The 11,427-nt window shown below is 46.8% G+C and overlaps 1 protein-coding gene across 1 annotated transcript; it reads left to right on the forward strand.

Moving 5' to 3' along the window:
- Positions 1-3,371: 3,371 nt before the first annotated feature.
- On the forward strand, positions 3,372-9,260 carry ANXA4 (annexin A4). Its single transcript, XM_010087018.1, has 12 exons — positions 3,372-3,403; positions 4,328-4,403; positions 4,743-4,837; positions 5,117-5,230; positions 5,410-5,500; positions 6,615-6,694; positions 7,051-7,107; positions 7,278-7,371; positions 7,879-7,974; positions 8,417-8,475; positions 8,823-8,945; positions 9,201-9,260. The coding sequence occupies exons 1-12, from the start codon at positions 3,401-3,403 to the stop codon at positions 9,258-9,260; spliced, it is 948 nt and encodes a 315-aa protein (XP_010085320.1). The 5' UTR covers positions 3,372-3,400.
- Positions 9,261-11,427: the final 2,167 nt, after the last annotated feature.

An 11,427-nucleotide genomic window follows, 5' to 3' on the forward strand; every position in this document is an offset into this window, starting at 1 on the left:
GGGCCATGATGCCAAGGCACTGGGGGTGTTGGGGCAGCCCTGGGGCGAGGAAGGACACAGAGGAAGGTTGTGGGAAGGAGGAAGATGGCTGACCCTTCCCAAGCACAGGGAGTGTATGTTTTGCTTCCTATTTCTACTGTGCCCCGTGGCCAAGCTGGCACGTCCTCCCCGTGGGATGCTGGAGTGTGGGGGGCTTAGGGGGTGCCTTTAGGTGGGTGCATGGGCTGAAGTGAGGAGTACGAGGCTCTGCTAACTCAGTATTATGTTTTTATTCCTTTTGAGGGCAGTGGCCAGGAAAAGGTCATCGTGTGGGAGGTGCTGGGATATTTCAGCTGGCTCTGGGCTCGCCAGCCTAAGGGAGATCGTGTCCTGAGTGGCAAATTGGGCTGGGATCAGGGTCAGTCCCCCTGGTCCTGTCCTGCGTGGCAAATTGGGCTGGGATCAGGGTCAGTCCCCCTGGTCCTGTCCTGAGCTGTAAATTGGGCTGGGATCAGGGTTAGCCAACCTGGTCCTGTCCTGAGCTGCAAATGGGTCTGGGATTGGGGTCAGCCACCCTGGTCCTGTCCTGAGCTGTAAATTGGGCTGGGATCAGGGTCAGCCACCCTAGTCCTGTCCTGAGCTGCAAACTGGGCTGGGATTGGGGTCAGTGGTCCTGGTTTGAGTCCCAGACCAACACGGGGGCGTGCTGGCTCCCCACAGCCCAGCCAGCTGTGGAGGAAGCAGCCTGTATCCAGCACTCTGGAAACAGCTGGCGGTGGCAGAGCCATGGAAAATCTGATCCGGCACCAGGTGTGGGTTTGTGTTGAGTAAACGTGCACCGAATGAAAGAACTCGTCAAACAAGTCCAGTGTTTGTCTTGCGAGGGGATGGAGCACAAAGTGGTCTTTTCCACTCCAGATCCTAGGTGCAGGACTGGCAACTGTCTATGAGCTCAAACTTGGGGAAAAAAAAAGCTGATTTTTTATCCTGTTAAGCTTTTGGGAACTTTGCTTGCTGGGAGCTGCGTATGCTCTGTGCACAGTCAGGAAAACTTGATTCAGAGCGAGCCTAGATTAGAACTGGCCAGCACATGCGGTAGTTTCACCTGTTTTCTGATAAATGAAGTTTATTCTGGATTCAGCTTTTAGAGAACATTGATGTGGACTTATAACTGCCTGATTAGCTAATAAACCCTGACAGGAAATTGTCATCTGTGGGAAAAAAATATGAATAATGGGAGGGATGCCTCGTACACCTGTACTCTGTCATCTGGCCACAGTGTTTTCAGCCTGCTCTAAGCCAGGTTTACTGTGTCAGCTAGGTCAAGCCTTTATTCTGGGATGAAACAAATAGCATCAGGATGGGGATTAGCCAGAGCACCTCAGCACTTGCTCGCTGACCCTTTGTGTGCACAGTTTAATTCTTCAAAACACGGAGGTAAGCATTGCTCCCATCCTGAAGCTGTTTTTCCCCGTTTGAGCTGCAGGCCAGGAATTGTGTGAAGCTGCAGAGCACTAGTAAGTCTGAGCAATTCCTGTCTCTACTCTCCTAGCTGGCTAGGACAGTTCAGCTAATCCCCAGCCTGAGCAGTTCCTGGAGTCACCTGTGAAAGGGAGCAGGAGCATTACAGGGCAGGGACCATTCCTGGAGAACCTGGCGGAACCGCCGAGAGCTTCTACCTGGAACTCCACTGGCTCATTTTGTGTGGCACCACACACAGAAATACATTGGGAACAAAATGCAGATTGCACAATGGGGTTAGCACCGCTGCCTTTTGCAGCTGTTTACTCTTTATTTTCCCAGGGACTTTTAAGGTGGATGAAGAAATCGGAATCTTACCGCCAATATTCGATGTGAGATTTCTGCTGTAACGTGATACTGCAGGAGCATTTGCCCTGAATCCAGTACATGCCTTCTTTCCTCATATTTTGGGTTTTTTCTGCCAGCTCATTTGCACTTAGAATTTTTTCAGCCTCCCACCCCCTTTTCCTTGTTTATTGACCTTTCTTTTGCCATCTAATTGACTTGGTAAATGAGCCTGTCTGATATTCCTGCTTCTGTGTACAAACCAACTGAACACTAGAACTGCATCAGAAAAACATCTGTGAAATTCAAAGCCATTATTTAGTGTCTTGCTAAAGCAAATAAAGTTGGCTTTGTATTTCTGTAAAAGACTGAGAAGAGCAAAGATGACTCTTCTGAGGTCCAGGTATAATTTGACCACTGAAATCTATAATCAAATGAAAGCAAACTCAACATTAATAATTTTCCATATTTTCCTGTGGTTGCCCAGGGTGTCATAACATACAGATGACCCCGAGAGCACTCGGGAGTGCCTGTGTGTGACACATCTAAGGAAATGTCCCACTGGGAGCTGACGTGCCTGAACAGCACCCTCCAAGGAGATTTGGGATTTATAAGAGTCATGTGGAGCATGAGCCAAGACACTCCTGTTCTTGCCCAACTGTCTGGGCTCATTGATAGCCGCTGTTAAGCAGGATTAAGGAGAGATGTTGTCAGCTGCTGGCATCACGGCTTCTGCGTAAGGGCTTTAATGAGAGAACCTCAGCTCCTGCTGTGTTAATTGAGTTGCAGGGAAGTGAACCTTGTCCTAGAACTTGACATCCTGTCAACTGAGCAGGGAGATGGGTGTGTTCATGTGTGTTCATGTGCTATGCATAAAAAGAAAATTATGAGCAGAAAAAATAACCCCGGGAAGATGACAAGTAAGCTTTTGTCTTTTTTGAGGGCTTTAACAATCAGTTAAAACTGCAGTCCTAGCAGGAATTACACACTGCACCAAACTGAGGAGATGTTGAATACAGCAGATGTTAAGTAAGAGGAAAAATAATTCTCCTGTCCGAGTGATGTTATGTTTTCCGTGCTCATAGACACCTTGATGTTGTCAGGGAGGATGTGTGGGGGCCGTTAGGACTGTGCAGACACCCTCACCCGAACTCACTCCCACCTGGCAAGGTCAAAGCCAGCTGTTTTGAAGGTCATGGGAATCAAGTCTACTTTCTTTACTCCCAGGGCAACATCGTCTGCTTCTTGGTCTCAGCTAGGCTGTCACACCAGCAATAGAAAGAAATTTCTTCAATTACTGGTGCTAATCATCTGCTTGTGCACCACGTCCCTCTTTCACCCAGGGTGAACGCCCTGGCCCTGTGCTGTTGCAAGCCAGCCTTTGTTTGTTCGGTACAAAGGAGGACTGGAAACTCAGGGATGCTGCTATGAGCTGTTCAAGTATTGCTTTTAATCCTCAGAGAAATTAGACGGTTACTTAATCAGCCCCATTGACTGGGAAGGGTAGCTATATTCTATTAATTATTTGCTAGAAAACTAACACTTCCTCCATTTTTTTATTACAGTTGTCTAACTGCCTGGGGACTCAATAACAGATTGACCAAATACGAGCGCGATGGTGAGTGTGCGTGTTCTCTGTACCATGCTGTGCCAAGCGTTTGATCAGATAAAGGTGGGCAGTGTAGCTCAGATAAGGACCCAGCAGGAAGAACATTCTCACTGTCGTTCCCTTTATGGGGGGTGAGTTTATCACTTTTCTCTGCTTCCTTATACTAGAGAATGACCCACACAATATGGACTTCCCCATGCTGGGAGTTAATGGAAAATCCAATCAGATATTGGTTCAACAAACCTTAATTTCTCCAGATAAACTCCTGGGCATATTATTCTCTCCAGGTTCAACCTGCAGTGCAGCCATCTGTAGGGCAGTTATCCCCGTGCCGGTTTCTGAAAGCCGAACCCACCCGAATGTTAAGCAGTGTTTTGATGATGATTATTACGGGAACATGGAGAATTTTGTAAGCGACAGTGTAGTGCCACAGAAACGGCACTGGCCAGGAGGCAGGACAAACCCGTTTGTGAATCACTGTTTTGAGTCCAACACTGTGCTTCCTGCAGCGTTATTTTACAGAATGATGGTCCTTGGCTGCTCTTGGAGAAGTCAGGAATAGGGTTTTGATGGGAACAGCTTCTTCTGTGGTTTACAGGGAAAACTGCTGGCAAGAAGCCCCAGATGACAGAAATGTCATGCTGATTGCTGTTATTTAATTGGAAACCAGCTAGCCCATGAGCAGCTAGATTAAGATATTTCCTCCTTTTAGTGTGTCCCTGTGGCTTATTTCTGATGCGTCTGGGAAGTCTCTCTAGAACAAACTGTTTCTCTGTAGGGTCGGATGGAAGCCTGGTATAAAATCCCTCATGTTTGGTGGGTGGACTTTACTCGCTGTCACTGTGTTTGCATCTTTTGAATGCATTTGTTTTTAATTCAACTCTATGTATCACTTTGAGTCTGCCTTTCATAACTCCTCTCCTGTGGGTTTAGGCAACCATCAAGGGGGTCTCGAGCTTCAGCGCTGAGCAAGAAGCACACGCACTAAGGAAGGCTATGAAGGGACTGGGTAAGTTTGTCTCCCTCCACTGTTAAACCCTCTTTTTTCCCCTCAAGCATTGGGAATGTTTTGTCTGTGGTTTGTTAGAGGCAAAGTCAGTTTGCACTGTCCCACTGCCCTGTGAAGGCACTGAAAGGAATCAAGCGACTTGATCAGGCTGAGATTTGAACCCAACTGGAAATCCAAGTCTTGGCTACAAAAACATCCTTGTCTTGTCCCTCAGAAAATGCTGAGAACCAGGTTGTGTAAGGCACAGAAAAATGGCTAATGGCACACTCTGGACAAGACCAGAGCATGCGTCTGGTTCGTGTGCAATTAGCTTGACTGATTTCCGTTGGTTTCTTCCAGGCACAGATGAAGATGCCATCATTGAGAGCTTGACCAAACTAAACGTTTCCCAACGTCAGCAAGTTCTGATCACCTATAAAAGCAGCATTGGCAGGGTAGGTCATCTTCAGAGATCAGTGACTGGGGCTTTAACTGGGAGATGTAGCCATATTTTGGGTTATAACCCTTGGGTGAAATGTGAACGATATCCTAGTCTCCATGACAGTAGGGTTAGCACAAGCTTTCCCTGGCCAAGTTTATTTTGGTCTGGTTCCCTTCAGAGCAAGTGTTCATCCACGAAGGGTTGGAGCATGAAGTAAAGTGGTGAAAGAGTTCTTTCTGTTCTTGGAAGCTGTGTCTTCTCCCAACTCCTTTCTCCTCTCTCTGTCTTCTAGGATTTGATTGATGACTTGAAGTCTGAGCTGAGTGGGAATTTTGAAAAGGTGATCATCGCTATGATGACTCCTACCACCATGTACGACGTGCATGAACTGAGGAGGGCTATGAAGGTTTGGAAATGTTTCTTTTATGTTGCTTAAGTTCTGGTCAACTTAGTATGATAAGGCATAATTATACATTTATTATTAATTTAGTATTATTAACTTCTATATAATTAAACCAAACAAACTAGTTGCACATCAAAACAGTTGTCATTATAATCTTGGATCTTGTCTTTGCAATTCCCTAGGGTGCAGGAACCGATGAAGGTTGCCTGATAGAAATCCTGGCTTCTCGCACAAACGAAGAGATTCGGCGCATTAATGAAAACTACAAACTTCGTATGTAGTGCAAACTGCAAGTCGTTATCATAGTGACTGAAAAATCACTTGAGTGTATGCGTGAACACACGAAGAGGAGCAGAAGGGTCTGTTAACCTTTAAATGTGACGGATCAGCCAATACAACTATTGCCATTTGTCCAGAGAGAACCTCCGAGTTAAAGATGCGTTAGCAGCAGGACTGCCAACAGCCCCAAGGATTAGAATTTCACCCAGAAATTGAATCGGTGTAAATAAAATGGGATGGGGTGGTCATGTCTGTCAGATGGATGTCTGTCCATGTGTGGATCTAGTGCCAGTTTTATACTGGCTGTGCTGCTTAATTTTGCTGTGTAGCAGTAAATATGATGGCTGGACTGCTATGGCGATAGTCAAGAAGGCAAATGGCATCCTGGCTAGTATCAGAAATCGTGTGGCCAGCAGGACTGGGGGCCTGATTTTCCCCCTGTGCTCGGCACTGCTGAGGCCACACCTTGAATCCTGGGGTCAGTTTTGGGCCCCTCCCCACAAGAAGGACATTGAGGTGCTGCAGCGTGTCCAGAGAAGGGCAACGGAGCTGGGGAAGGGTCTGAAGCACGGGGCTGATGAGGAGTGGCTGAGGGAGCTGGGGGGGTTCAGTCTGGAGAAGAGGAGGCTGAGGGAAGACCTCATCCCTCTCTACAACTACCTTTCAGGGTGTAAGAGGGTGTAGCGAGGCGGGTGTTGGTCTCTTTTCCCAAGTAACAAGGGACAGGACAAGAGGAAACAGCCTCAAGTTGCATCAGGGGAGGTTTAGATTGGATATAAGGAAAAATGTCTTCACTGAAAGGGTTGTCGAGCGCTGGGACAGGCTGGGCGGGGGGGGGGGGGGGGGCCCCTCCCCGGGGGGGGTAAGGCTTCTAGACATGATGCTTGGGGATGTGGTTCAGTGGTGGACTGGGCAGTGTTGGGTTAATGGATGGACTCAATGATCTTAAAGGTCTTTTCCAACCTAAACAATTCTGTGGTTCTAGGATGTTCAGAGCCCTGAGCACAGTTATATGCTTCCCTAGCTTAGGGCTGGCAAACGTTGTGGACAAACAGTGTCCAGGTGGTGGACCTGTTACTAACAGATGTCCTGTGTGTGCTCTTGCTAGAATACGGCCGCACCCTTGAGGAGGACATTGTCTCTGACACATCTTCCATGTTCCGAAGAGTCCTTGTGTCCCTCGCGACGGTAAGTCCAGGCTGAAGGGAATGGGGGTGAATCTTCTTGGCTTTTATTTCACTTGTCTTGCGTTCCACCTCACCTGCATTTCACACCCGGCTTCTGCTGGGAGAGTCGTCAGACTCTGCGGATGCATTAATGCCATGTGCTCTTTTTAAAATAACCCAGTGAAAGTGGATTGCTGCTCATTTCCAAGGAAGTACAAGTCAAATCTGAGACATATTTTGCTATATTTGTTATCTACTATTCAATTTTAAGGATCCTATTATGCCTCTCCAGTAACTTGTTTCCAATGGGGAATTTGCAGGACTTCCTTCCATTAGTTGCTCCAGTGAAATGAGTTTTTCATCCTTGTGTCTCCGCAGGGAAACAGAGATGAGGGAACATATGTGGATGATGCTCTTGCTCAACAAGATGCTCAGGTGTGTAGCAATTTGCTTCCTCACAAGAACTGTCTGTTCTTGTACGTGTGAATCCCTGCCTTTTCTAGACTTCATTTTCTTCATTCTTTTCTAGACCAGTAAAAATCTCATGTTATGTACGCCTGGTTTTCTCCATTAGCCTTACTTTGTCTGTTCGTAATGTCTTCCAGTGCCTGTATGAAGCCGGGGAGAAGAAGTGGGGAACAGATGAGGTACAATTTATAGCCATCCTCTGTACACGGAACAGATACCACCTCCTAAGAGGTAGGAGCCTCTGCGGTATCTTGGATTTTTTTTCCTTTTTTGAGGATGATACTTTTGTAGGAGCTTTGTACTTGTTCATTAACTGATTGTGAACCCTTCCTGAGACAGCAGGTACCCCAGAGCCTAGTCACATTCAATTCTTTAAGACCATTTTATTCCCTCCTGAGACAAAAAGGGACTTGAGAAAAACATCAGTACAACCTCCTCCAGCCTATAAATTGGAGATAATGACGTGTGACTCCCATTGGGGCAGCGCTAAGCATTTAAACTGCCATCATTAACTAGCAGTTCTTGAAAAGGCTAGCAGCAGTGGCAGGCCAATTAGCAAGACAGTTGATAATTAAAATGAATTCTTTCTGTGGGACAGCCCTGATTTAGCTTATAATGTCACAATAATGGTAAGATGTTCATACAGAGCATGAAGAGCTTGATCTTGCAAAGTGGTCCTTGGTGGTTTTTTAGCATCTCACTCGCTTTTTTTTTTTTATCACCAACTCTTCCTCCTAGTTTTTGATGCATACAGAAGGATTGCTAATAAGGACATAACGGACAGCATTAAATCGGAGATGTCAGGAGACCTCGAAGATGCGTTGTTAGCTGTGGGTGAGTTCCCTGCTTTTAAATTCTAACTACAAAGTAATTAAATAATTAGAGATATTGTCTCTTGCCCTGACTGGCTGTTTGCATGGCTTCAGGAGGCAGATACTGTTTGTCTTTTTTGCAAGCCACGGTGTTTTAATCTTTGTAGATCAAATGGGGTGAGAAAGCTCTCTGCTTTATGATATTGTTTGCTTTCCCAAGTGATGCTTTGGTAGCTGACATTAGCTTCAGGAAGCATTAAAGCCCCAAAGAAAATATTCCGGTGCACCAGGCATGGACACATGAATTTACAGCAGCTCACTGACTACAGATGTCTGCATCGCACTTGCTGTTTGTTATCCCTGAATTGCATCTTTCTGGAATAAACCCCTTCACTGAGAAAGTGCTGTAAGTGCTCCTTCAGTTTTTATTGCCCTTAATTCTCTTCTTCTTGTCTCCCTTGCAGTAAAGTGCGTGCGAAATAAACCTGCGTATTTTGCTGAAAGATTGTATAAATCCATGAAGGTAAAGAGCTTTTGGTGTCAGATCACCATTTTCCCCCCCATTCCTTGCTTTTCCATGCTCGAGTCATTAGCATGACAGCAATCATTAGATGAAGAGAAATTTTGGTGTTAACTGGAGGGAAAAAAAAAAAAAAAAAGTCTGAGCTTTTATATGGACCTCTTCTCCCTCAGGAAGCTCAGAGCAATTATTCTTGCCCAGCAGCAAACTGCTAGTGGATCCCTTCACTAATGCAAACACGCTCTGAGGAGGAACAGATCCCACAGGAGACCAAGCGATAAAACCTTTGTGTCCGTCGCTGATTTATCCAAAAGGCTTTGTCGCTGTACACGGCTGGTTTATTTCTTTAGGGCTTGGGAACAGATGACAGCACACTGATCCGAGTGATGGTGTCCCGCTCTGAAATCGATATGCTGGATATCAGAAGGGAATTCCTGACCATGTATGGGAAATCGCTCCACTCCTTCATTAAGGTGAGCTTGTCGGTGTCAGAAACAAAGAGCTGGATTTGCTAAGCAGCTTCAAGGCGATAGGTCCCCGCTTGACAGCTACTGGGTATTTTAGAGGAGCTGACATTAAGGAGACCTGTATGTCCTGAAAATGTTCCTGAATGTTCTTAAATTGTCAAAGAGGTACAAACCCTACAACAAATTGTATGTGCTGGGAAGAATCCAGCCTTGTATGGAGCTGGAAAACTAATTGCATTCCTTTTTTCTTTTTTTCTCTAGGGAGACTGCTCAGGAGACTATAGGAAAGTTCTGCTCAGGCTCTGCGGTGGGGAGGATTAAAGGATGCCCGGTGTATTGCCTGGGTGATGGGAAGCAGTTGATCATAAGGATTTCTTTCTTTTTAATTTTTATTTTAATTTTTCCAAAGTATCTTATTAATTGCTCTGAGTGTTGACGTAGGTTTGTTAATGCTCTGGTTAGATAACGGCCATTCCGGTTGACCCTTTTGATACGCTTTTATGCCTGGAACACCCATTTGCCTACTAATCGGGCTATAAAGCCCATCTTAAACAGAATGCTGCAACCAAATATATAAAAGCTAAATTGTTTCCTGACAAGCTGTTCCTTTGCTGTTGCATTCACCAGCAAAACTTAGCAACTGAAGCAAACTTGGATGAGAGTGTGAGCAGCTGCACAGGGAAAAATTAACCTCGTCAGTACGTGGAGAGTGCAGAATGCAGGCTTGCTTCAGTTTCTGCAGGATAACTAAAACCCAAATAAATCAATCCTCTGAAAAATAAGCACGTTTAGATCTTAACTTGCCCTCTGTTAGTGTGGAGCATTGACAGCCTTGCTGCACTTTATGTATATGTTGCCTATAGATCTGTAGGTAGGGAAGATGTCACTGGTGACATCAGAAAAAACTGGTTCCCGGACAGCCCTGTGCTCTTGGTCTGTCTTCCTTGACTCGTGAGAGAATAAATCATCAGGGTTATATTCCAAAGCCTTCCTCTGGATAAAGCGATGTCATTAGAATGGTGCCTTTTAAGGAGCGACCTGCAGAAACGCATCTCATCAGCCCTACCTGATGCCTTAGACGGGGATGCCTCGTACGGGGCAGCTCCCCAAACCTCCCCAGCGCTGGCGGGCTGGAGCCCTGGGTAAGCCAAGCGCTGTTTTCGCTACAGAAAATGTGGTTCTTGTTTGGCTTAGCAATTTGATTTTTTTTTTTTTTTTTAGCTGTTGGTATATAATCCTGTTCTGTACACATCAGACTGAGGTTAGAATTTGAAGGCAGAGATACCGATAAGTCCTACACCCAATTCTGTCACTCATTTCCTTCTAAATTAGGCCACTCTTGGCTTGAATAGGAGATACTTCTGTGGCCTTAAATCTAATAATTTTCTTTCTTGCTCTCTGTTCTGTAATTGGAGACACATTCCTTAGTTTTGGTGGCAGAGGAGGCAAAGCTTTTTCCAGTTCTGCTGAAGCCTTCTGCTCAGTGAGAGAAACATTGTCTTACCCAGTACAACAGGCTGGCACGTGTGCTCAGGCTTCGTTTTGTGTTTAATGCTTTGTGTTGCTGACTTTTTAAAAATGAATAAACAATTTGTTTCTGTACCTTCTGCCACGATTGCGTGTTCTGGGAGAGCTAATGGGAAATAATTCTGTCCTTGTTTTTTCAACAACAACTGTGCTCCACAGGTGCTTTTCTCCTAAAAGTGGATCTTCACGCACCAGCTAAGCGGGGAGAGGCTGCAGGGAGATTCCTTCAGCTCTTCAGCCTCAGAGCGGGCTGCCCAGCGCCCTGTCCAGCTGCCTGGAACACCGCGACGGGGGCACACCACAGAATCACAGAATGGTTTGGGGGCAAAGGGACCTTAAAGCCCACCCAGTCCCACCCCCTGCTATGGGCAGGGACCCCTCCCACCAGCCCAGGTTGCCCCAAAGCCTCATCCAGCCTGGCCTTGAACCCCTCCAGGGATGGGGCATCTCTCCTGGAGCGCCCTTGCAGCACTGGAAGGACTCCCTGAGACTTTCTGTTCTCCAGGCTGAACACCCCCAACTCTGTCCTCGCACGGGAGCTGCTCCAGCCTCAGACCATCTCCAGCAGCTCTGTGTCTGTCCTGTGCTGAGGACCCCGGAGCTGGATGCAGCCCTGCAGGAGGGACTCACAAGAGGGGGAGAAGGGAGAATCCCCTCCCTCCACGCTGCTGGTGATGCAGCCCAGCATCAGGTTTGTTTTCTAGGGTACAAGTGCACGTTGATGGGTCACGTTCAACTTTTCAGCAGATGCCTCCTGCTCATTAGAAGCAGGGAAAAATCCCCCGTCCGTGGGGGCGATCCCCAGTGTGGGGGCAGATTTGGGGGTGCACTCCTGCAGCTACATTGCTGTGGCTGCTCCCTCTTGCAGCCCAATAACCCCACAGTCCATCCCCGGTCACGTCAGAGCTGTGATGACGATGGCGTTGCGTCATTGCTGTTCCCTGCAGCACCGCAGCGAGCC

Source organism: Pterocles gutturalis, unplaced genomic scaffold, assembly GCF_000699245.1.
Source record: "Pterocles gutturalis isolate BGI_N339 unplaced genomic scaffold, ASM69924v1 scaffold12206, whole genome shotgun sequence".
Lineage (NCBI taxonomy): Eukaryota > Metazoa > Chordata > Aves > Pterocliformes > Pteroclidae > Pterocles > Pterocles gutturalis.